General features: G+C 48.5%; 1 protein-coding gene across 1 annotated transcript in view; it reads right to left on the bottom strand.

Moving 5' to 3' along the window:
* Window positions 1-366: 366 nt before the first annotated feature.
* The window catches only part of LOC144726474 (WD repeat-containing protein 90-like), a 33433-nt gene continuing 8126 nt past the window's right edge, over window positions 367-25673 (bottom strand). The window contains exons 11-44 of the mRNA XM_078605212.1: window positions 25410-25478; window positions 24276-24386; window positions 23796-23941; window positions 23270-23327; window positions 22296-22414; window positions 21762-21914; window positions 21153-21274; window positions 20542-20658; window positions 19966-20201; window positions 18903-19042; window positions 18638-18768; window positions 18064-18194; window positions 17768-17923; window positions 17447-17569; window positions 17185-17318; window positions 16478-16515; window positions 15752-15877; window positions 15220-15375; window positions 14923-15020; window positions 14728-14827; window positions 14009-14130; window positions 13138-13294; window positions 12780-12970; window positions 12279-12447; window positions 11883-11994; window positions 10808-10976; window positions 10174-10296; window positions 9577-9742; window positions 8762-8892; window positions 7063-7197; window positions 5926-6054; window positions 2990-3074; window positions 2123-2381; window positions 367-1081 (exon numbers count right to left, since the gene is read on the bottom strand). Coding sequence (XP_078461338.1) covers window positions 2227-2381; window positions 2990-3074; window positions 5926-6054; window positions 7063-7197; window positions 8762-8892; window positions 9577-9742; window positions 10174-10296; window positions 10808-10976; window positions 11883-11994; window positions 12279-12447; window positions 12780-12970; window positions 13138-13294; window positions 14009-14130; window positions 14728-14827; window positions 14923-15020; window positions 15220-15375; window positions 15752-15877; window positions 16478-16515; window positions 17185-17318; window positions 17447-17569; window positions 17768-17923; window positions 18064-18194; window positions 18638-18768; window positions 18903-19042; window positions 19966-20201; window positions 20542-20658; window positions 21153-21274; window positions 21762-21914; window positions 22296-22414; window positions 23270-23327; window positions 23796-23941; window positions 24276-24386; window positions 25410-25478 — 4308 coding nt within the window. The 3' untranslated portion in view covers window positions 367-1081; window positions 2123-2226. The remainder of the gene's footprint in view (window positions 1082-2122; window positions 2382-2989; window positions 3075-5925; window positions 6055-7062; window positions 7198-8761; window positions 8893-9576; window positions 9743-10173; window positions 10297-10807; window positions 10977-11882; window positions 11995-12278; window positions 12448-12779; window positions 12971-13137; window positions 13295-14008; window positions 14131-14727; window positions 14828-14922; window positions 15021-15219; window positions 15376-15751; window positions 15878-16477; window positions 16516-17184; window positions 17319-17446; window positions 17570-17767; window positions 17924-18063; window positions 18195-18637; window positions 18769-18902; window positions 19043-19965; window positions 20202-20541; window positions 20659-21152; window positions 21275-21761; window positions 21915-22295; window positions 22415-23269; window positions 23328-23795; window positions 23942-24275; window positions 24387-25409; window positions 25479-25673) is intronic.

The following is a 25673-nucleotide window of genomic DNA, read 5'->3' on the forward strand; positions in this document are numbered from 1 at the left end:
GGCACCCTGAGGATGCTGACCAAGTATAAGTCTTAATGCAAGGGAGTGGTGGTCATGAAACTAAGCTTAGACCTCGGATAAAAAGTCTCTGAAGTTAAGCAGCTGCCGGACCTCGCTAGAAGGTTGGAATCGACTTCAAAGTGCTGGCATGAACAGCACTGGATGTAAAGACCCCTTTATCACTGTGAAGAGCTCTTCCTATGTTCGCTTGTCAATCACAGGCAACACCAATGACGCTGGCGTTGATATAGCTGCAGAGGAAGCTCTCAAAATGAATCCTGTCTTGCTCGAGCGGATGTCTGTGCACCAGGGTGCACGCATGCATGAGAAACAAAAAATCTCATTTCATGTTATATCACAAAGCAATTTCCTTATTTGCACAAGTTTATGTACAGAAATATTTCAAACAAATCAAGATATCTGTAAAACGAAATGGTAAACCACGTAAAAAAACATGAATTGCAACAAGGTACTGTTTGCATAATTTCCTCTGTAAAACATGTGGCTTACATGCTCAATGCCAAGTTGGACTGTTACATACATAACACGACACAGTAAAACACAGCTGGCTGCAATATTGCAAATATTACAATACAGCCAAGTAAGAAATAACATTTCTATCTTGCCAAATAAACATTACAGCATACAATGCCAAATCCTACATCTCACAGCTGGGGCCAGATTGGTTCCGGAGCATTACGAAGTTTGCATCAGATATTTTGTGGACAAATGTATCATTATTAGACTTTTGCACTCACGATAATTAACGCGGGCGTTCTATCATACACTTAGAGGCTGACTTGTTTGCTCAAGAATGACGCACGTCTTTGTACTTGGTTCAATGAGTCAATATAAAAGTCAGATGCAAATCTTAGTCCGGATGTACATTTTCTCTCGGCAGCTGCTCTCGTTTTTGAAAATAAAAATATGGTCAAGTCCTCGCGTACGACCCGATGTCTTGTTCCGCCACTTAACAAAGTTGACGGTGGTGAAAGCTTGAAGTTCAGCGATGTGCGAGCGACGTGAATTCACCGCGTGCCCAACAAAACTGTAGTTTCTGTTGCGTGTAAAACACCACGAGCTGAAACAATAAATCACCACGACATCAACGGGGCAACGCCCTTTCAGTGAAACCTAGGAAAATAAATATTTCCAATGTAAATATCGGACGTGTTCAAATCTTCCGGGGACTTACATGGCCCCCTTTTTTTGTTGTAGGACATTTTTAACATCTGAAAGTTACAGACCGCTGCTGATGTCCAATGGGCTTCGGGGCTATACAGTGTTTGCCTTCAAATATGACCGGTTTATACAGAAACCCACTGCAAGCTCTGGAAGAGGCGCCCCATTCTGCGGATTTCCAGACACCCGAGTCTCTGCCCATTAGCTCGCATTGTGGGCTATACAAACAGCTACAGCATAGAACGGTAGAATAGTTTTAGAAGCAGCTAGTGTCAAGGGCGATAGCAACTCATACATACACTTCTCTGCTGCAAAAGGCGCAAATAAAATGTCAAATAAATATGGACTGTTTCAATACTTGTGTGTTTTTTTAACTTATTGCTGTTGGTGACACTCCCATACAGGTAGAAAAGGGCCAATAGTTGGTCTCAAATTTAAAATAAATGTGTGAACAAAAATACAGGGCTTTAAACGCAACCTCAAATAAGACCAAAAAACTTGCGACTGTTATTTCTATCCCTCGGTGGCTGCTGTGTTTTTAAAGTTACATTTTATATTCCCCAGTAGGATGAAAGTAACCCAGTACAAAAAAAAGTTGCTTTGATCAGTGGAAAGCGTTCACTCCATAGAATTTCTCGGAAGTCCTTACGCCGCTTTAGAACCGATTTTTTTTTTTAAATCTGCCACCACAGGTTTAAATGTATGCACATGCACAAAGAACACTGTTGTATCATTAAGATTTACAGTGCCGCAAAGTATCGTCAAACCCAACAAAACACAGCTATTAGTTGCAGCTTAATATCGCTCCAGCTTTACGTATTCCCATATCCCCGCTAGCGCACAGCTCCATCTGGGCAAGCGGCCACGTTGTTCTAACCCCCTTCCCACTCCGCACCGGTCGACAACCGCCCACCACCCCACCCCCGCCGCTGCCACGCACTTTTCCCGAGAGCGTGACACTGAGCAGGCCCCGCGGCAGCTGTGACGCACGCAGGGAGGGAGGGCGGGGGAGGGAAGGGGAGCGAAGCGAGGGCCCCCCTCCACCTAACGCAGCAGCCTCCACACAAAGATCTCATTGTGTGCGGCGCTGCCGAGAACGCTTCCGGACGGCGAGAAGCGAATGACGTGCGGCTCGTCGCTGTGCGTGCCCGCGTCCCGCAGCGTCCCTCCCTCCGGCGCCATCAGCATCAGGGCCCTCTCTGCACGTGGCACAAATAAATAGGGGGGGGGGGGGTACACATTTATCAATACATTTGATAGGCACACAAGCACTGCCGTGTGCGGAAAGCATACATCTCAAAGCTGGATGACGAAGATCCTTGAAGGCGTGCCCAGGAAAGCGGCTTCCGACACGAGCCAATCTGCAGTCATCAGCTTTGTTGGAGAAGGGATAATTTCCACGTTTCATGTGCCTCGGAGTGCCATGTTACGTAATTCATACCACGCTTGGTAAAAGTTTGAAAATGACAAAACAAGGCGTTTGTTCTCCACGCACCAACATAGCCATCTGTGTGCATTCGCCGAGGTTGCTGTGTGTCAGGATCCCGCATTTAACAAAGTTATTATCCCGTCCTTTTGGTGGTTTGTGGTCAATCAAATTAAATATATAAACAGACAATGGTTTGTTTAACATCCAAAAACTAAAATAAACTTCATACAACAGCCAATGGGCCCTCTGGACACTTGTAGCAGTAATTATTTCCTTCGCCAATTGCAATGAGCGACGCGTGAGCTCCGTGACTCTGCGGTCTCTGCCGGCCACGATTAACCACGCCGGACGGTTCGAGAGCGGCCGTGCCGGTCCCACCTGTGGAGCCGAGAGCCAGGTGGTCCCCACTGGGAGCCAGGCTGAGGCAAGTTGTGTGGCCCTGCACAGGGATCCGGCGTGTGACCTGCGAGAAGAAAACCAGGGGAATTGGCATGAGCACACGCAGCAATGACAACAAATCAAAGATGCCATACCGCCTTTAACACACTATTGGCGCATGTGCTGTTAGCAAACGCCTATTAAGGCCGACACAGCACACGAGGGAAAGGGTGGCCAGTACCATGCACTGCTGAGTCGACCTAGGGAAGGCCCAGGACCGGTTAAAATATTCACCAGTGCATTGGTCATGAGCGGGAAATGAACTCGAATCACTGAGTTTACAGCGCAGTAAGCTAACCAATGCACTACACCTTCCCATACAAACAAAAAATACAGAAAAAGACCCCGTGTAGCCTTAACAGACTGTTGGGGCAAGTGCTGTTTTAAGGCCGGCACGGCACACGAGGGGGTGGGTGGCCTGCACCATGCCCTTTGTCCCCCATGTGGCGATGTTTTTACACCGCACAAGGTACTCATTTGAGGGTGAGTCGACCTAGGGGAGGCCCAAAACCGGTTCTGATAATCGTCGTGAGCGGGAATCGAACTCGGGTCGACGGGCTCGAAGCGTCGCGCACTAACCGCAGCACTACCGCTCCCCGCTTTGTCCCCATACACTCACACACACATGCACACACATGCGCACACAAACACAGACACACCGTGAGAATGGGCATCGGCACACACGCGCACGCACAGACACCATGAGCTGGTTTTACTCCGGGCGTCCCCGGGGAGTGGAGGGCTTGACTCGGGGTGTGGGGGTGTCACATGAGATGGTATCGTGGTGACATCCTTCCGACGCAAAAAAATAAAAACCCACATGCACGATTGGGTTGGTTTCTTTTGCAGATTTAGATAAGTGAATACAATTTCCTTTATTTAAAACTGCGGAGAGTTAAGGAGGGTTGGGTGTTGGAAGCACGGAAGTCCAGATCAATAATTATTCAAGGAAATGGGGGCTTGGGCATGGAAAGTTTGAAAAATGCTGTCCCAGCTCACATTTTCAACCAGTAGGCTGGCCTGGACTGTAATGGGAAATATAATTTTAAACTTTTTTTGCAATAACATCTCTCACTTAAAACTCATAAACAATGGGGAAAATTAAACACAATTAAAGACCGGCACTGGCTCAAGTCACTGAATCTAGCGATGAAAGTAAGCTTTGTTTAAAATTCACACAGGAACATATCTAAACCACTTCCATCTGTCCTGTACACAAACGATCGTTCCAAAGGAAGCAATGCTTGTAAAACGTTACAATTTGAATGCGTTTCGCACCGGCGAACACATGCAAAATGTAACCAAAAACAAATATCACCCGCAAGGGTCTGGATGTTATTAAAAATCAGCACGCAAGTAAATCAAGTCCACACTCAAAAGTTTTGGATGAGAATAAAAGCCCATCTGCAGAAACTTTAGCCGCAATGCGTTCCACCCTAGTTTGAGAACTACACCCCACGCCCCCCCCCCCCCCAAGAAACAATAGCAATCTACCCTCGCAGCCCAGCCGGCAGCTGGACCCAGGGGCGGACGCAGCGCCGGCAAGCCGCCCGGTTGGACTCGTGGCGTCAACTCGGAGTGGATGAGAGCACAACCTTGGATTGACTCCACCAAGACGGGGGGACCTCCCCTCCCAGCGGACAAAATCCGGGTGGCGTCACCGCTGGACGAAGCACCCCCCGGAGGCCATCACGCGCCGTGCGGCACGCAACCGCATTTCCCACGCAGCAGCAGCGGCAGCGCTCGGTGATTTACCGTCCATAATCAGGCTCTGCCGTTGTTCGCTCTGACCATGTGGTTGTGATTTTGGCGCCCGGCCCCGCCGGTGCACCCTGGGGTTCAGAGGGGGTCCGCCTACATGGCGCACAAGAGTCCGACAACAGGGATCGTCGTCGTCGTCGTCGTCGCTCTCACAAGCGTACATGGAGGGCCGTTGTTGTGAAAACATCCCGACGCCGGTTAATGGCATCAACCCCACCCACCCGCCCGCCCGCTCATCCGCCCGGTCGACCGGCACATGATTCCCATTATTAAAAAAACGTGTGCGAATAGAAAATTCGGTTTGGCATTAATGCTCTCCATTGTGCATTCAATTTGCATGGGTTTAAAAGCTATCGTTGCAAAGGTTTGAAAATGCACAGAGCCTGCTACTTTGCCGGGGAAAGTGGTGACTAATATTCCGCGCTTCAACGTGTGTCACGACAGGCATTGTACGAATTTTCCCTGTGCACGTGCTGCCATTCGCAAAGTTGTGACATTGTAATCATGTGACGGCAAGCATCTTTTGACGTCTCTTTAGAAAAAGAATCCCAATTATTTCAAAAAATACGTGCGTGACGTATTTTTCACTGCGACACCTTTATCACAGGGTAAAGACTACACCATTCTTTATTATGCTGGTGAATATCGGTCGTGGTGACCAATCATTTGAGCAAAGAGCATCACATGAAGAGTGGAACTATAGAGAGACAAAATTTGCATATGATCGTGACTGCGTGACTGATGTAAATTCTAAACATGTTCCTGAATGGTTAGGAAGCTGAAATTTGGCACAGATATTGTTGAGCATGTACTGAAAATATATAAATCTAAAACGCATGAAAAGAAAATGCAGGCCTCCAAAGATTATGGCCTGAAGATTGATTGCATTTACTTACCGGGCAGGCTCAGCTCACATTCTCAACTGCTTAAAAGCAGCGCTAAACACTTTAAAATATGATCCCCAATGCCACCAACAAAACCAAGGGATTCGCCTTCTGTCGAGCGCGACGCCGAAGCTGACACGAAGGTGGGCACTGCCCCCAACACCGTCACGAGCGTACGGCATACATTGTTGAGGCTTTCCCGAGAAACTCTTTGACCTGTCACCCACTGACCTGGCGTAGGGTCAGGCTGTAAAAGACGACGTCCGTCTCCAAGTCGAATCCCGTGTGCGCCACAGTGGTCGAGTCGCCCGGACAAATGAGCACGCTGCACCGCGGGAGTCTCCCGCTCGGCTTCTCTTCCTGGTATCGAAAATCAAAACGCGCTTTTTATTGTCTCGTTAAAACCGATGTCGAGCTCAGAAAACACAGGGTTCTTTTTTACGTAACCCAATGCACGTGTGTCGGCAGGCTCGGAGATTTTCCTCGCAGCCCGTTGTGCATCGCAAGGAGGCGGCTGTTAAATTTCCACAAAATTGCAAGCAAAGGAAAAAAATGAATAAATCGTTCAATTAACGTTAATGGAGTCAAGTGACCCAGGTTCTCTGAACCTTCGGCAGTGACTCATGCGCTGCACATTGTGTGGTGAGTGGAACAATACAATGAACCCCCTTGACTAGCCGGTATTATCTTTTACCGTGTGCAATTTGTAAATGCTTTTCATTTTGGACATGCATTACTAAGCAGCGATGGCCTGGAGGAAACACAAGTGGTTTGTTTAGTGTATTAAATTGCCAGAGGTCCCCACCCTCCTCCCACTGCTAACAAACATGTTTTCTTGTCCGAGGCAGACAATAAGAGCGGTGAGTGCTGGAGAAAAAAAATAATCAATTTGTCTTTGAATGCTCCGCACTGCAATTCCATGAGAGACGTGAAGCGGCGTGCTCTCGGCGGCGGGATTGTGCACACGGCCGATTGAAAAGCTGTGCCCCTGCCTGTGCCTTGCATATGTGAAGCCTCCTCCTCGGTTCTCCAAACACAACGTGCAATACAACGCTGGCAACACTCCAAAACGAGCTTCACTCTTTGTTTAAATAAACAAACCCGCCAGCCAGTGAAACTCCTTAGCATGCACACACAAAACTAAAGCCAGATTGGGTTTTGACATTTTTCTCTTTCTTTAAGCCAACTAGACTCATAAGCAAAAACTCAAGGGACGTGCAATGCATTGTGGGACACCAAGAACAGTGGTGACGCGAATCGCTCAACGCCTCCGTTCCAAACGCAAACGATCAAAGACGTGATCTTCACGGCAGCGTGACACGTGTCGTGTTGCATTTGCGTCTGTGAACATCTTAAGGGGGCTCTCACCTGCTGTTCACATGGACTCTGGAAGGTGAGCCAGTCCACCAGATTGCACTCGTCTTTAGGCCAATCGGCTTTCCAGATACTGATCCGCCGATCCAGACTGGCGGCCAACCACAGGTCGCGACCTTTAGGGCTGGCCTGCTGACATTGGCAACGTTAATGATCACACCGTACATTTGTCGAAGCACTCATTGCAATTTGTTCTCCAATCCTTTTTTGTTCGGAGGATGAGCATGTGTTGGTTAATTTCGTATGAGTGAGAACGCAAGCAGTGGCGGTAGTCCTTTATAGCACGGTGAGAGATCATCGAGACCAAAAGCCTCTTTTTAAAGAGAGACCTGGGTCGAACATAAACAAGCAAGAAATATCATTCAGATTATTGGATTCTATAACGCATTCTCAACTGTTTAATGAGCAATAACACTATGTTCCAAGCCACAAACCAAGATGACGACACACAGCGCATGAGGTGCGATGTTGCGTGTGCCACTAATGCCACTGGGATGGAGAGGTGAGGCATGGAAGTAATGACGTCGTCGCCTTAGCCGGGTTTGAGCGCTGATTCTTATGGCCAATTTTTGGTAAAACCCGTTGACCAATTTGGCCAGTTTTTCTTGGTTAAATGCCTAATGGCAACACGACCTTATGCTAACATTAATTTTTTTATTGGATGATCTGTATGAGAGTTATTGTGAACTCTCCATTAGAGATAAAAGCCAGACAGAAGTGCAGAGCTAATGCATTCATGCTTTCGATGTTAGCTTGAACGTGTTAAAAGAAAAATACAAAGTCCAAAACGAAGGCTAATAATACAATAGCTGAAGATTAAAGCCTACTTTAAAAGTTATTAATAACAGATTCATTATTGGTAAAACATAAGAAAAACGTTGATGATAATTTAGTATAAAAAAACCGAGTAATTTGAATTACATAAAAAAATGCATTCACACCCTCCAAACAAAGAATCTGGAAGTTCAGTGAAGACCAACTGTTCCAGAATAGTTTCTAAATATAGTGCAGACAGGATAATGTTCCATGTGCGGAAGGCATCAAACACAACAGAGGATTTTCCATATTCAGTTCTGCGACTTTAGGGACACGGACAAAGAACTGCGTGGCAACATCTTTTGTCGGTGAACAATACGGCATATATAATGATACAGGTTTTTCTGGGTTAGATCGTGTAAATATTTATGCGAACCAACCCAAAAAACCTGAGCAACAGCGTGAATATTTACGCGATCTAACCCAAAAAACCTGTATTATAGATATTGGTCGCGATAGCTTACGTGTTAATACGTCAAATATCAGTAATTATTTTTATAATTCAAATATGCTAGCTTCATTCACCTGCCAAAGCAGTGAAGTATGACTAAATAACTCCCACGGGAAGGGAGGCCTTCCTTCAGCTTGTGCACTGACAAAAATGTGCTGAACATGGACACACTCGGCAACATGTCGCTCATTCGTAAGGAGACCCTGCGCCCTCCAGAGGTTGGGCTTAGAGATTACACGTAACTTTGCACAAATAAATCACGACTGCCAAACAGCAGCAAACCAAGTGACATGCAAGTGACATATCACTTAACAGCCGTGAGCAAGCAGGTGAGACGCCCGGGGGATTCCATCCAGAGCAATAGACACAGAGGCACCTTGAAAACTCCTTCCTGTAAACTTATCTCTGACGGCAGGCAACACGTACGTGTGCGGGCGCGCACTGCAGGCTGCAGATCGGCGAGGAGGCGTGCTGACTCAGCATGCGAAACGTGAGGCCCGTGCGCACGCTGTTGAGAGCGACGCGGCCGTCCGCCCCACCAGTCAGCATCACCTCGCCTGTCAAGGAAAACATTATTCAGAGCACCGCCAACATAAACGGTTAAACAATGCGATTTAGTCATTCGGGTAAGAGCAAATGCACACAAAATGTAATTTATCAAGGAAAGCCTCACTTCATCTCAACGTAATATTTTTCAGAAGGGTCTTGCATTTGAATCCATGATAATTTCATTAACGAGTGTTCTGTACGTTCGAAGAAACTGTAGCATTCAGAGAAAACACACGCAAAATGAGGGGCCAACTCTGCTGTAATGTCACATCCCAGCCTCCTTACAGACTAATCTGTTTGGAAGTTCACAAATGTGATCCAGCAACACATCGTTTGCCTCCAAAGAGAGGGATTAGAGGCATGAGCCACTATACTGTATCATGAAAATAATGTCTTTTATATAGTGCTCTCTACACAGGGGCACACGATAAGGGACTTACACCGCACTGCATCTCAAACACTTCAAAGGGCACCCCCAGTGGCAGCTGTCCCTCTGTGGCACATGGTGACTCAGCACCTGGCCTGAAAGCGCGCATTAGCCTGCCGGTAAGGGCCAAAGATTGCAACATGAAAGCCTATTTGAGTATTTTTCTGACCAAATGGGGATTATTTAGGCAAGCGTCCAACAATTTCACCAGTGAATTGTGCCACGGTGCTCAGCTCAAAACACAATCAACGCGAGGCTCCCTCACCGTCGGAAGAGAACGCAACGCAGCGGATGGCGGCGCCGTGCGGCTGCAGCTTGTGCAGTGTCCGTGCGGACGCCACGCCAAATAGACGAAGTGTCCCGTCACCGAACCCGGCCGCCACCTGCGAAGGAGCCGCGCCGGTGGGGCGCCACGCCACGCACGTGCAGCTCTAGACAGTGAGACATCGCGCAGTCAGCGACTGCTAAGCACAAGCGGGTTATTACATTTTGGGTCGTGGCCTTTCTTCATGTGCTATGAAGATAAGCAATTGCCCCGTAGAGGTCTTCTTCATGTGCTATGAAGATAAGCAATTGCCCCGTAACGTTGCCTGTATTTTTTGTATGTATGTTTCACTTTATTCACATTGTACATAGCCAACCGTGCTAATCCTAGGTGTGGGGGAAGGACAACTAAACACAAAAAGGTAGTGTCATTGACGAATGTGTTGAGTTATTTTGTTATTTGTGCACTGCATCACCCAACAATATGCTTGTCCTTTGAGTGTATTGACGCACAATGCATTTTTTTAAGTTGAATAAACTGAAATAGAAAATGACCCAGGGCCACGGTGGGCAGTGTGCCCGAGACGTGGTCACGCACCCGGTGCAGAGTCTGGAACTGCACGGCCAGCTCCATCCCGGGCACGGACCACACCCTCAGCAGCCCGTCCTCCGAGCCGCTGGCCAGCTGGCTCCCATCGGGGCTGAAGGCGATGTCGTTCACCTGGGGCAACATCACAGTTGCAATGTAAGGTCGCGTGAATCCACACCGGGGCCTTTGACACTCCCCAGGAAAATATTTCAAATTAATTGATATCAATTTTACAGTTTTGTCTTCAGTAGGGCTTCAACACGCAGTAGAAAGTATTTATCATCATCAGCCATGATCTATCCACTGCTGGACGAAGGCCTCCTCAAGCCATCACCGTCTCTCAAGGTAGTGGAGGGGAGTTAATCAGCAACGTGTATACCTTCATGTCCAGGTGAGTAACCTCATGGTGAATATCTGAAATGCTGGCATAAAGTGAGCGAAGCGGGCAAGTGGCGTTACCACGCGGTTCATGGTTTGAAATCGGTGATGGCAATTGCGCTGTGGCCTTTTATCGTCCTCTGGTGCAGGAGATAGCCGCATCCGCCTGATGCGGTAAAATGTACCGGACACCCGCGCTTTCTCGGCGCTCTGCTCACGAGCTCTGAGCCCCCCCCCCGCCCCCCCGCCACCGCCAGGCACCTGCCTTGCCGCGATGGCCGCTGACGAGCCGCACGCTGGCGCGCTCCGTCCAGTTGATGTACCACAGCGTGCCGGCGGCCGTGCCCACAATCCCCATCTCCATGACGTCATCGAAGGCGGCGCTCACCACGGCGCCATCCAGCACCATCTCCCCCTCCATGGACACGAGCTCGCTGGCGGTGATGCAGCAGAGAAGGACGCAGCGAGGGTGAGGGTGGAGCCACTGCCAGCACTCGCAGTTTTACCATTTAAACAAATCCCATGTGTATTTTGTGAACCAGAAACAAATGCTTAAGAGAAATGTATAACACAAATAGACCAGAGAAATGCATATCTAAAAGTCTAAATATATTTTAAAAAGTGAAGTTAAAATGGCTTCATGTTCAAACAAGCATATGGCAGTATTCATCTCCTGTACACAGCTCTGAGCCACTCATGGACATAACACTCACATGGCATGGCATTGTGAGCTGGATGCAAGGACTAAAGTGACACTCAACTGCATATACAGTATATAAACTATACAAACACTGAACAATACAATCCCATAAGGAGGTCATTCACAAAGCTCCATCAACTAATTGATTTAGCCGGGCGGGTGTAGCGCACACCTGTAATCCAGCACTGTGACAAGGGTTGGTGGGTCACACAAACTCCCTTCACGTGGGCGTCGAGGTGCCATACCCTGGCTTGCCAGAAGGCAGTACAGCAATGTATAGACTAATATCATCTGTTCCTTCTCACATGCGTAGATGTTCTCCGGGTTCTCCGGTTTTCTCCGACATGTATTAACACTCGCTGAGAAAGATCTTAATATGTAGAGGACTACAATGGATCACCACCTAGCTGCCTTCCAACTTGTCTATGGCACATCAGCTATTGCGGCACACAATTTGCATGAACGACGCTATGTAAAAATAAACATTATTTGTATAATTATTATTATTTACACGAAGATGCAGTGCCTTGTCCAGTTTTAACGATGGGTCCAGGTCTGCATGAGGATGAGAGAGATGATGCCAGCCACGAGCTCGGACACAAGCCGGAATGTGCGGACGAGGCGACGGTGCGTGCCGTACCTCTCTCTCACACCGCCCTCCATCGTGACGCTCACATTCTCCACGCACCACAGGCGGATCCTTTTGCTGCTGCTACCACTCAGCAGCCGGTTTCCATGGCAGCAGAGCACACCTAGGTGCAATTATCAACGTGTCAGTGGTTAGGTTGTGCTCGTACAATCAACAAAATTGTGCGCCGACAAATGAGTTCGAGTTTTTGTTATTCGTCATATCAGAGTTAATGTTCATGCTCAAGAGGCTCATTTGGAAACAGACAGAAGAGAAAAGTCTGATCAAAATGTACGCGTTACTTAAACCCCATTGGCATTGTTTAACGTCATGCCGCTATTGAATTTCTGAAATGCAAAAAAGGCCTAAATGAAACACGGGACCACTGTGCGGCCCGGCACGCCGTACCGATGTCTGCCGTGTCTGCGTCCCACGAGAGGAGGCAGCGCCGGCGGTCTGCGTCCCACGCTGCCAGGCGGCCACACGCGGACGCCGTGAAGAGCAGCGAGTCGGGCCCCATTACAGCCGCGCTCAGCTCGCTCGCCCCGGCACCGTTGGGCAGAGGGGCCGCACTCAGCTGATCGGACCGGGGAGCAAAGTTACATCATCAGAGATGTACTGCAAGACATCATATAACTATCAAGACCGCCACTGGATGCTCATATCAGATCCAGTTAACGGGAGGAGGCCCCTCATTCAGGATTGAATATGGATTTGAACTCAGGTGGTGGAGAAATGCATAGGGTGCCAGCCACCCAATTAAATACCTTCATCCACTGTACAAAAGTTAAAAATCACAGTGGAATTTAATTACAAAACAGCGCAAAGACACGTTGAGTCTCTGTGAATTCGCATTTGCAAACATCAGGTGTATCCCGTCGAGGGTCAATGGAGGAAAACGCCATTCACCTGCAGAATCGTCTTCTCTCCGAGATTCTGTGCTCGGCAGAAAGCGATAGCGCCACTGCCCACGCACACGAATGCTCCGGCGGCCGAGGGGTCGGGGCATACGTCGTTAATTGGGAACACGGCGCGTGTCGCGGCAATGACGGAGTACGTTCTGGTGTCCCACAGCACCACCATCCTCTCCCGGTAGTCCCCTGGAATGAGATCGATGGCTTTTAATCCCTGCTGGCGGCAGCAGCGGCAAATTGGGCAAGAGCACCTCACCAAGGCCACAAAAATATGACTCGCCGAATGGACTGGTCCCGCCCAGCTTGTGCACATTGAAATGTAAACAACGAAGAGAGCAGCAGTGGAGACTCACCCACGGACAGGAGGACGCTGTTGTCGGCTGAGAATGCCATGGCCTGCACCTCGTGCCTGTGACGAGACAACACCCGCTCGCAGGACCCCCGGCGGGCGTCCCACACGCAAATCTGGCTGCCGGTGTCGCCGCGCCCGCCCGAGGCTGATGCAAGAACCTGGCAAACAATGTTCTTGTTATTTTAAACCGTAATAGATTTTTTGTCAGTCACGATTTTGACTTCCTGGATTGTTATTCTGACTTGAAGTTTAAACGAAATGCCGCATCTCATTGCTACATTTTGGAATAGTTCGACAACTTACCGATGAACTACAGAAATAGTAATTGGTGCGTTAAACGCTTGTACCCAAGATAATTAATTTGTTGTTCTGTGTCAGTTGGTGGAGGGTCTTAACGACAAATATTACATGGCTGAACCCAAAAACCCTATTATGAATCGTAATATTGGCTACAAAAGTTTTATTGTCATTTTTTCGACAGTATGCTTAAGAAACTTTTGTTGTGATTCACACGTGTTGGAGTCGCAAGGTTTGGCATTGCCAAAAATACTTAAAGAGCGACCCAAGGCACCAAATCAAGTGGCAGGGTGGCTCAGTGATAACACTCGTGCCTCACATCAAGGAGGGCCTGGGCTTGATTCCCGACTCAGTGGCATTGCTGCGTGGGGTTTGTATGTTCCCCCATATTCTGCATGGGCTCCTCTGCGTTCTCCGGTTTCCTACCATAGCTAAAAAAACATACACTGTAACTGGAATTGGCCAAATATCCCAATGCTGGCAGCAGACTCAGTGAGGCTTTCCTGGGTAAACAAGTGTAAATAAATAACAGAGCCACCACCTCAAGGGTGGTTCCTCATTCGCGAGAGACAAACCTCTGCGTCGTGGGATGAGGCGAGCGTGGAGATCTCCTCGGTGTGGGCCTGGAGGTGTCTCTGCGCACCCGTGTGCAGGTCCTCCAGCACCAGCAAGCTACCGCACGTGTACGCAAACAATCCTACAGGCAGCAGCAAATGGTCTGTTGATTGCACTGGGGCACGGCGAGCACTCGGCATGTTTGATGCCCAAAATGATGGGGGCATTGCTAACAAAACAAATGCATAATAATAACAAGGAATCTGTATATAAGCAGGCGACGGTGTCAATGAAATGTACCAGCGAGCTGGGTGCATTAGAGATACAATATAAAATGGGAAAACTGTTCTGCAAAACAAATACTGTCCAAATTGTGTACGAGTATAAAGACTACAACTGATAACTATAATTAAGCCTCGCGCCGAGTGTTGAAACTCTTCTTCAGGAGACTCTTGTTTTCGGATGTTTGGCCAATTCTATAATCAAGAATGTTCGCACGAGGGAGAGAACTGGAGGGCACAGAGGAGACCCACACATGCGAGGGGATAGCACTCGATGCTCCTCAAAGTTTTTGAGTTTCACAACTCCGTGATCCACAAAGCTTCGGCTCCAAAGTGCTGGATTACCAGCGTGCCTCTGAAAAAGGCCAAACAGCTTTTTGCTAAACGAATATATTAAATAAAAACCCAAAGCAGCAAGCGAAAAAAACCAAAAGGATACAACCAACATGCATCAGTACCTGAATCTGGATTCCAGATCACATTTCCCCGAGCGTTGCCATTGAATCCCACGACCATGGACAATCGCAGCAACGCCCCGCCCGTCGCTCCACGCCTCCGCTGTGACGACACAAAACGACACGCACCATGAGCCTTGACTATGATGTAAGGAAAGCCTTGTGGTCTGTACTCACAGCATGTTATACACCCAGTACCTTGGAAGGAGCCGATGTTTTCAAGTGAGGAACAAAGTGCCTGTAGGACTTTGGTTGGCCACAGGAGGCAGGCATATGTTCATCTCCATCAGTGGCTCCTGCAAAGCAGTTAAAATTTGACAAACAATCATTGCATTACAAGGTGAAGATGACTCAACTTTTTGGTAATTTCATACACTCTGAAAGAGGCAATTCTGCACTCTCGTGCAGTGAGGTGGTGTCCCATCACGACCGATGAACACAAACTTAAAAAGGACCCAGAGTGTGCTGTTAATGGCCCTCTGTGTGAAAACTTACTCTCCATGATGTTCACTTCTTGGTCATCGTATTTCTCTCTGGCCTGCAGGAGGGAGGAGATATCCCTGCGGCTTGGGATGTTATCTTCAATAACCACGGCGCGGTCGGATAGGCCGCCCAGGCCGGTTCCCTCCCGCACTCTGCCGGGACTGTCCCCTGGGAGGGAAGATATAATCGCCAAGCTGTCGTTCAAAATCTGCCCGCGTCTACGATCGCATCAGCGCTTTTCAGATCACACGATGCTTATCGGCACGCGGCGTAAGACTGCTGACGTGCACTGTCAGGCATGTCCAAACAACCCTTGCCAAAGCATTTCATGGAACACTGTGGAAATTACAAAACATCCCAAATCAGGCCCATCGTGAAAAAGCCTTGAGACTCAGTGAGGTTTTTTTAGTTCAAGGGCATTATTATGATCACCAATAAAATGTTAACCCTCCACACTGATGCAATTCTGTAATACGATGAACTGCTACAATAAATGGTGGAAAAAAATGTTATTGTTACTAAGTTGTAATCGTCATCATCATACCAGTGTGAGCCAAGGGGCTGATGCCAGTCATGTCCAAGCGATGGGGCGAGGAGGGGATGGGCGTGTGGGGCTGGGAGTCTCCGCCGCGCGCTCCGCTGTCCCTCATTGCGAATCCCACGTGATCCCCTGCAATGACAAACACTTAGCACGGTACAGGCTCCAACCAGCACACCCCAGGGTGGCACCGGAGTAGACGCTGCAAGTTACTCTCCCAAAAACCTCTGAGCTGTATTTACAACTGGTTAGTAAAAATGCAATGCAGAATGACAGTGTTATTAAAAAAAAAAAATTCCACCGCCATAATCATATTTCAAGTTATTTTTAGCATTATCTTATCAGAGAATTATCTTTCAATGAGGAACTCTTGCGAATAGTGCAACCACAGAATTGCTGCTTTGGTCTCTTTGTCTTGCTTCTTATCCGTACTAGATTTGGCATGATGTGAGATGTTGCATGGCTGATATTCAAAATTAAGCAAATAAACTAAAAATATAAATTTTGCACCAGCTGAGACCATCAACTCTGTATCTACACGAGGCAATTTGGTTTAATCACAGGTGCCTAAAACTTGGATTCAAACTCCGAATCTCCCAAAATTGCTGGCCAAAATCTCAGACCAGCTATGACACTGTATTAACCCCCTGAGACGCTTGGCTACCTCCTGCGTCTTTTGACTGCTAAGCATCATGCATTTCTTTTGACCATCAGGGATGAAACATGACTCACCGGGAGACCATATCAGCAACGGATGGTCAGTCCTTCCACTGCAATAGCAGAAAAAGTGTATTAATGGAGACATAAAGCGACAGGAATGTACACGCATGGTCCAAGCAGGCGTAATCCTCACCAACTTGAAATTAAATGTGTACAGGACAAATCAAAGCCATAACTTCTACACTGCATCAATTTATTCCAATTAAATATGTTTTTATTATTCTACAGAGGCTAGGTACAATGCGAACTGAAGTTCACTTGTCTGTTTCAGAATTCGTGTGTCGTACGTAGCGATGGTCAGATCTAGAAGACGTCCCATCCGACGCCATTCCTGGTGAGTACACAGCTACTGAGAACTGTGGACGGTAGTTTAAGTGGGTCGGTCAAGGGTGGAGGGGTAGTGTGACAATACTTCATCACATTAGTCAGTGCGGGTTGGAGAAAAAATCTAATTTTGTCTCGCCTCTCGTTACGTACCTGACTGGTATGGGTGTCCTTCTACAGGATATCTACTCAAGTCTGCGGCCTACAAGGCTCGCAAGCTTCTTCACCACATCAAGGCAGTGCCCCAGATGTTCACATTAGTGCGTGTTATTCGTTCACGTAGAGAAATAAGTCACTGATAATAATGCTGATGATGATGATGATAACAATGATGGCCACGCAAATTTTGAAAACCTCTCCTGAAAATCAACATCTGCGAGAGGGTGCCAACTGACCCGGTCCGCTCGGTGCTCTCCGACTCGTAGCCCGCCAAGTCCCACATGAAGATGGTGCCGCCCCCACTGACGAGGCCCGGGCAACGGCCTGTGAAGCGCAGCCGGCGGACCTCCTGCGAGTGCCCGACAAACGCCTGGGAGGGCAGAACGGCACCGGTGCGTCACAAGCGGCCAATGGCGCTCACGACCGCGAGCGCCGAGAGCCCGCCGCTCGGTGCAAGGGGAACGACGATCGCGCGCCGCTGCGCCGGGCACGGCTCACCTGGACGTCGAGGCCGCTCCCGGGGTCCCAGGCCCGGAGTGTCGCATCGCTCGCCATGGCCACAATGGCGCCGTCCTCACTCACCTGCAAGGCAGAGCAGCCTGCACCCTGCACGTCCCTCACCTGCCACAAGGACAAACACGCCGACACACACACACACACCGATAAGACAATCCCGCTGAAAATCAAATGCCACGTACATTTACATACTCTTGCTCGAATATGAGTCTGTCGTTAATATACGTGTCATGGTGAGGAAGTAGGAACGACTCCAGCATCGTACTGCGGACGTGAATGCACACAAATGTACACAGCGCGTGCCTCTTTGAGCAGTCGTCCAGTGCGCGCGTCGAACCACAGCACTTTGCCAGAGGCGGTCGCCACCAGCAGCTGCCCCGCTGGGCCAAAGCACACGCGCTCCGCCTGGTCCAGGGTGGGGCTGGACGCGTCCATGATGCTCACGTCCACACGCAGAAGCTGAGGAGGCATCGCACGTTAGTCGCATTCTACACAAAAGGGAGGGGGGGAGGTGTCCAGCATTCAAGAGACAAATCACTCGTCCTGCGGATGAACAATTGCACCGTCGGAAACTGTGGGTCGGCGCCGGGCGCGCGTACCTCGCATAGCGAGCGAGCGTCGGCCACGGTGACGGCGAACTCGGAGGGCCCCACAAAGGCGAGGTGGGCGCCGTCGCCGCTCACGGCCAGGGCGCTGGGGGCGTAGCTCGTGCCCCGCGCCACCACGCCGCCTGTACTCCGCACCGGCGACAGGAAGAGACTACACTGTGCCGTTCGTCATGGGAGGTGTGGTCGGCTTGCAGCTGGGATGGGCGGGAGGCTCAGGTCTAATGCCACGTTAAATCACTGCTCCAGCATCACTGGCTTCATTGGTGAGTCGGTGATGATGCAGAATTAAAGGGAATAAGTTCTCTACATGGCCTGGTGGCATCTGGACGATATACGTGAGAGTAATGGCCGTGGGTTGTGCCAAGCTGAACTAAATTATTGCCTTCAGGGAAATGGAACAAGCCAGGCAGACCGAACGAGACAAAACAATAATTGAAGCTTGAATTGCATTGTGATGCCGATTGCTGAGAATTATTCTAATCGTCGGTGGTGGTGGGTGGAGGTTGCACTGTTACAACTGCAGAAAATGAGGCGAGCTTAGGTCGATTCCAGGCAGTGGACGCACTGAGCAGCCTGACGAGAGTGTGCTCCTTGCAGACGGCGCTGTAAAGCGCCAGCGAGCCCCTGGCGTCGCAGCTGTACATGTGCTCCCCATTCGGAGAGAACTCCAGGCCCGTGATCTCTCCTCGGTGCTGCCTGGGCAGAGGGAAGAGACAAGGCACGGCATGTCCGGGTGTCGTGGACACTGAGAAGCCGCAGCGTTCAGTCGCAAAGTGCAGATTGTTTTGTGCGGAAGGATCTGGCCGCTCGTACGATCGCCGAGTACCCACCGGTGCTGTGCCAGGAGGCGTGCGCCGACGACGTCAAACACTCGCACGGAGCCGCTGCTGAATCCGCAGGCGAATCTCTCCAGCTGTGGGTGGCAGCTGACGGTGCAGGCGCTGTCCTCTGCACCGCTGAACTCGTACAGCTGCGATGACGTTCACGTGTCATCGTGTGCTGGCAAATTCTATGGACTTTACAATCGCGTTGCAGAGCTTTTCGCAGCTGTGCTACGCAGTTCAGTTCCCGAAGAAGTTCCCAGGACACGGGAGAAAAATGTTGGACGTCATGCCGAACAATGACGCAGTAGAACCCATAAACACATCAGAGAGCTCAACTTTATAATCGGTCGCAATGTGTATGGACCTAGTAATTAATAAAATTGTGCTTCTGCAAAGCACCTATACAAGTTATTATCGCAACAGTGGTGGTGTAGGCCTCTCATCCAGCACTTCTGAGGCAAAAATTGGTGGATAATAAATATCTATAAAACTGCCAAACATGTTAAGCCGTGAGGTGGCCAAGATACACCTCGCCCAAAATATCTGACCGGGGTGGAAGAATAAACCAAACTGTGATTAAGAGGGCTCTCTATGTCTAGTGGAGGCCTTTCCAGTAATTTATTCGGTGGCAAGCTATTTCAGGGCTGCACCCTTACCTTCCTAAAAAACACAATTATATTAATATCACACGATATGTTACCTCGCCAAGTTTGAATTTGCGGGCTGATCAACTGACCAAGGGCATCGGCATCTGAATATTTATTGACACTGGAGGAGTTTGACGAGCTATAAAGCTCCTTTTCAGAGATGTCCAGCAGGGGCACAGAAGAACGTTACGACAACAAACAGTGCAAATACACAATAGGAGTGCAAAGTACAGGAAAGGCTAACAAATCACTCTAAAACATACAAATATAACTAAACCATGCCCATCCTATCAGGCAAAGCCCACTAGGTATGAACTTATTTTTCAGAAGCGACCTGACCACAAATGATAGCTCAACAAAGTGGCTTATCATGAGGAATTTTATAGCAGCAAAATAATTGAAATAAACTCAACGCATATTACCTGCTGCCCGGTGCCGAGGTCCCAGATTGTTAGCGAGCCGTTGGTGGACACTGCTGCCACCCGCTGGCGCTCGAGATCCAGGGAGAAGTCCAGCAACGGCCCTACCGGTGACCTGGTCACCGTAGCGTAGCTGCGACCGCCAACATCCAGGCGGGCCAGGTGGCCCGTGCGTGTGCCAGCCAGCACGTGACGTCCGTCCGCCGATACTCCCAGCAGAGACACGGCACCTCCCAGGTCTTTGGAGTGACACGGAGACACCATGGTGGGCACAGAGCGCGTGATGCCAGGATGTTACAAGGGGCTAAAGAGAAATGAACAAGTTACATTTATTTATAATGTCTTTATCAGTGAGAGCACTTGATGATGACCACTGTTCACATTATCCACTCTGCATTACCAATCTCCAATGCTCGCCATCCTATAGCAAGTGGCCACTGTTTTGTTTATCACGGCAACAAAGTACACGTTATTTAAATCCTGTTGCACGTACAATTGCTTCCATGACAATATGCTAAATACAATGAAGTAACTCATTGACAGAAGGACACTTATTAATTTCTGGTTATGTCTACGCACCAGTTTGCAGGAGGACGCGGGAGAAGTCTGGGGACCACACTCTCACCGTGCCGTCTTCAGAGCCGGTCACACAAAACCAGCGCGAGACGGCCAAGCGAGTCAGGGCCAGCCCAAAGCCTACGCAAGCCGAGGCCCATAAAATAAACAAATAAAAATGTGTTTTACTCGGAAGACTTCACAGTCAAGAGAGTGAAAGGTTTCACGTACAAACTCAATGTTCCACATGTGACACCTTTAATGCGCTCCTTCTTCTCAGCGAGGAGCCCCATCACTGCCTGGGGTCGGGTGCTCGATTTTCTTTCTCCATTCCCTTCTATTCTATTCCTCTTCTCTCCTCACATCTCCATCCACCTTGTCTTTCCTTCTCACACTCGCCCTCATTATGCCCTGTGCTGACATCTCGACAGCCCTTCTTATTCCACATTTTCTGTATCTCCACGGACACGTACCCAAACCATGCAAGGCTAGCCTCCCTCACCTTCTCTGTGCGCTTCGCAGATAATTCGACATTCACCTTCAACAAAATGACAAACTGGCCGGCCCCACGTTACATCATTAAATTCCCTGAACGTGAAGCTATGACAAAAGCCAATTCACCGAGTGCCCATCACCTTGGTCGGGCAGCCGCTCACGAGGGGAGCGGCTCGGAGGCTGGCGGAGGCGCGTGACTTCCCGCACGGCGTTGTGCTTGTAGTCAATGTCCAGAATGTGGCCACTTTTGGTGCAGGCGAACCTGCGGGAAAAATCACGGTGCTGCTGCAGTGAATGCAGCTCAGCACATGCAGACCGATTGCCGTGTGCCTCGTCTTGTCAGAGACTGCCAAACTAGGCGACTGAAGACTTGACTTTGAAACTAAAGAACTACAACGTGCTCTTATAATTGTTAAAATATGGAATACATTGCTAACATATATTACATCTCTTTAAGTAAAATAAGATGTTGACACAGCTTTTTGTGTTGCGAATGCATTTTAAGTTTCAAATGCTCAAGCTTGTTTTGTAAAATGCAAACGTCTCAGCCTACATGTGACAGCAAGCTTATTATTAAACAATTAAAATGTTCAACACAAATCCTATGAAGAATCAACAGTAATTTAACATTGATCCGGGAATATCTTGTTGTTTCATGACCCCAAGTGATAGGATAGGGGCTGCTGCGGCCATCCGGAGGTGACACAAGCATCGTGCGGCCCTGTGGAGAGGTGAGGCCGGTTGCTCACAGCCGCTTGTCGTCGAGTGCCGGGCTGCGCTCTTGGAAGGCGACATCGGTGACCTCTGTGGAGTGCAGGTCGCCCAGGTCAACAGCACAGGATCGCAGGGAGCCGTTCTGCAACCGCCACACACGAACGTTGTCGCGCCCGCACGACACCAGCCTGGGGACGCAACGCCAGCAGTGAGCACCCATGCCAAGCCTGAGTCACTCAAATGTGAACTAAATTATTATATTTAGTTTACCAGGTAAGGCCCACTGAGCTATCTAGCTCTCTTTCAGAAGCAAGCTGGACACAAATGACAGCTCAACAAAGTGGCTTATGATGCGGAAATGTATAAACGCACGTTTCTAAATGTACCTGTAGCAGCCCCAACAACTTTGAGACCTCAAACATTACCTTTAAGGGAAGATACTAACTACACAGATGACAAATTGCAGAAATGTACAAACACCGTGTGCCCTGGACTTTCGCACACAGCTTTGTATCAACGACTGACACAGGTGCCTCGTCCCAGGGGAGCGGCGAGGACGGGAGCAACACCTCGATTCGTCGAACGGCGAGATGACCATCGTCTGCACGTCCACACCCGTGTGGGCCTTGGCGAGGATGAGGACATCTCTCCTGTGAGTCACCCCAGAGGTGTCCCACACCACCACCATCTCAACACCGCACACAACCACATGGCACTTGATTACTGTGTATACTAGGCAGCGTGACGCTGCTTCAATTCAATCATTACAATAACTTCTTAAGCTTAAAATCTATGCGTTGTAGTCTTGATGTAAGAATGGGTGATTTCAGGTCGGTAAATGTCGTATATAATTGGTTCACATTAACCTTGCAGCCAGTAGAGAGTCCATATGCATCACAATGCCAAATTATTGTAAGATTCTTGAATAGAGTCAAGGCCCTAAATTGTGACAATTCATAAAATCATGAGGGGGGGGGGGGGTTAAATCAATAAATTCCTTATATATAAATGTCTCTGAATACACAATAACAAACATGACATTGACAATTATGAAACGTAAGTGGGCGGCTTGGGCAGGACACATTGCGAGAAGAGGTGATGGCCGATCGACAACAACACTCGTAATTGTGTGGCAGCTAAAGGAATGAACATGCCCAACAGGACCACCGCCACCACAGAGACCGAGCGATGACATCAGCTCACGTGCAGGAGTGAGATGGATTGTTAAAACACAAGGCCCTGGGAGATGGTGAACGTGGAGAGGACTTCATCCAGCAGTGGATAGACCATGGTTTATTCATACGTGAGCAGAATACTTTCGGGTCATGGTGAGGCTTCGAGTAAGTTCACCATTAACTAAATATTGGTTATATAACTAAAACATGACATTTTTTTGGTAGCAGTCATGTGACAGGTTTATTTATTTCTTTTGAACTTCATTGGGTTTTGGTCCGCCGCTGTCGGTCATCCGGTGGTCGTGACAATATAAAACTTAAGCATATTACAGTTAGGATAATTGTAATATTGCAGAGCGTGAACTCACAGTTTTCTCGTGACTGTCCCTGCCCACTCCGCTGAGGACATCGCCACTCCATGAAAAGCTGCGCAAATTCACGTGATTAGGCAACACACAAATATAACAATGTCATACATTATTCCCAAAGCTCCTCCTCGAGCGTACAGCATATGGCCGGTGGACTAGGACACAAAAGAGGCAGCATCGTGGACACTCAATAATCCTCAAAGTATTCGTAATCACGGCACGGCTCCTGGCTTGTCCTCTTAACACAGCTCAACTCAACGTTGGAGCCACTCAATTGCTTCCAAAGTCAGGTGAGCTTCTTAGCCACGGCTCGTCTCATGTTCAGCTCATGGAAATCCTATCATGGCAGAGGCGGCTCAAGCTAAGCATCATTTTGCTCACTTGAGCCAGTACCAAACCTGACGTTCTCGGGCCCCTGATAATAAGGGCCACAAAGCACAGCTACTAGTTCAATTTTTATGAACATGCAATCGGCAGGCGTTATGTACTGTAACCAGGCGTCCTCTTCCAGCGGCACATTCCGCACCTGAGCGAGAAGAGTGAATGAGCGTGCGTCTTGAACATGGCGAGGCAGCTTCTCTTCTGGAAGTTCCAGATTCGCACAACAGCCTGAGGGCCGCTTTGCCCGGACGCCAAAATCTCCGTGTTGCCATCAAACGCCAGAGCGGACACCTGCCGAGAACCACGGAGCCGCGTGCCATGCCGTGCAGCGCACCACAAATTAACAGAATAAAGGGGACAGACATAACCTATGAAACAGTACCAATGAGACAGAGGGAAGATTTGAGACATACGGTATATATGAGACAGACAAGACAGCACCAAAAAAAATTGTTATAACATGTTTAAATGCAATCCCAAATAAAGACAATTCATGGAATCACTGTGGCGATGGTGGGGTGGTGGTCAATCATTACATGTCTACTGTCCACAGCCCCGTGGATTCACCGGTTGGGCCGTGAGTGTTGAAAGGCAGCGCCTACGAAGATGCACACAACAGACGCACCTTGTCAGAGTGTCCAGTGAGGAAGTGTTGCGACGACGTCTCCACATCCAGGGCCACGATAACGGCATGGCACGGGTACACGAGCGTGGCGCCGTTGCGCGTCCACAGAGCCTGCACGTGCCGGGAAATCGGTTTTACAGCCCCTGTATGACCCCAGCTTGCCCCTAACAGGTCCCGGTGCCAGCATTTATGAGAATGTCGACTATCTACTGCAAGTCCATGACATCGATTGTTTTCATTCAGTGTGTATCTTTCCATAGGCTTTCCAGGAACGGAATATTGTTGTTTAGCAGTTATGTGTTTGCTGTTAATCACGTGCACCATTTTAAGGGTGATATTATGTTTAGTGCTCATGTGGTGCTGATTTCCTGGTCCTGCCAGCCTTTTTCTGTGCTAAAGGTGAATCAACGAGCTCATACTTTCCTCAGCTAACTAATGTGAAACAGTTATCATTTATTATCTAAATGGGCCTTAGTTAATAGACAATGACAAGCATATTTATTAAAATTTAATAACATTACAATTAAATATAGGAATACTTCCTGTCCGCATCCTTAAAACCTGAACCATCATTCATAACCTCGCCCCTCACTTTCCCTATCATCCCCCTTCCTTGCCATCCCTTCCCCTCCACGCACACGCAAACCCCATCCCTTTTGCCCATCAGCCAATACAAAATGTAGAATTTATAATTCTTGTAAAGCGCTTTAATAAAAGCGCTATATAAAATCCAAGATAAGATCAAATTACAATTAATTCATTTGTAATCGTTACATCTCATTGGTTGTTTCTGTGAGTTGATGACACCTATTAATGAAGCCAGGTCAGGTTACATGGTATGTCTTGACTTCCTGGATCTTGTCCTGATGATGCCTGACAGTCTCAGGCAAAACGGCGTATCTAATTGCCAAAATTTGGTTGTAAGAATTGTACTTCAACTTACCAATGAGCTGAAACAATAATAAGTAGTATGCTAAACGCTGGTAATCGTGACAATCTTATTTAGTTTGGCTATGTCGGGTGGTGGGGGGGGGAGTCTTAACAGCACAAATTTGGCCAGATAATTACTTGGCCAAACCCAAAACTCAACGATGACTCACAATATTGGTTGCAAAAACCTACACGTTTACTTACATATCTGTTGGTTCCACCACCAAACCCCACAACCCTCCTTAACTTCAGTAGTGGCTCAGACTGCAGGGTCTGTGGTCACAACAACAACAGCAATAAAGCATGGGAATTATTACAATGCCACACTTACATTCATTACCACAATTCCATAGGTGTCAACAACCGTACACTTCAAATTGACCATGTGCGACTGTAAATGTGCCACATTCATAGCTGCCCTTGCGTTACCTCCGCATGCTACATATCTTTGTGGTCAAAGTCAGACAA

The sequence above is a fragment of the Lampetra planeri genome, chromosome 23 (assembly GCF_965212315.1).
Source record: "Lampetra planeri chromosome 23, kcLamPlan1.2.h2, whole genome shotgun sequence".
Taxonomy (NCBI): Eukaryota; Metazoa; Chordata; class Hyperoartia; order Petromyzontiformes; family Petromyzontidae; genus Lampetra; species Lampetra planeri.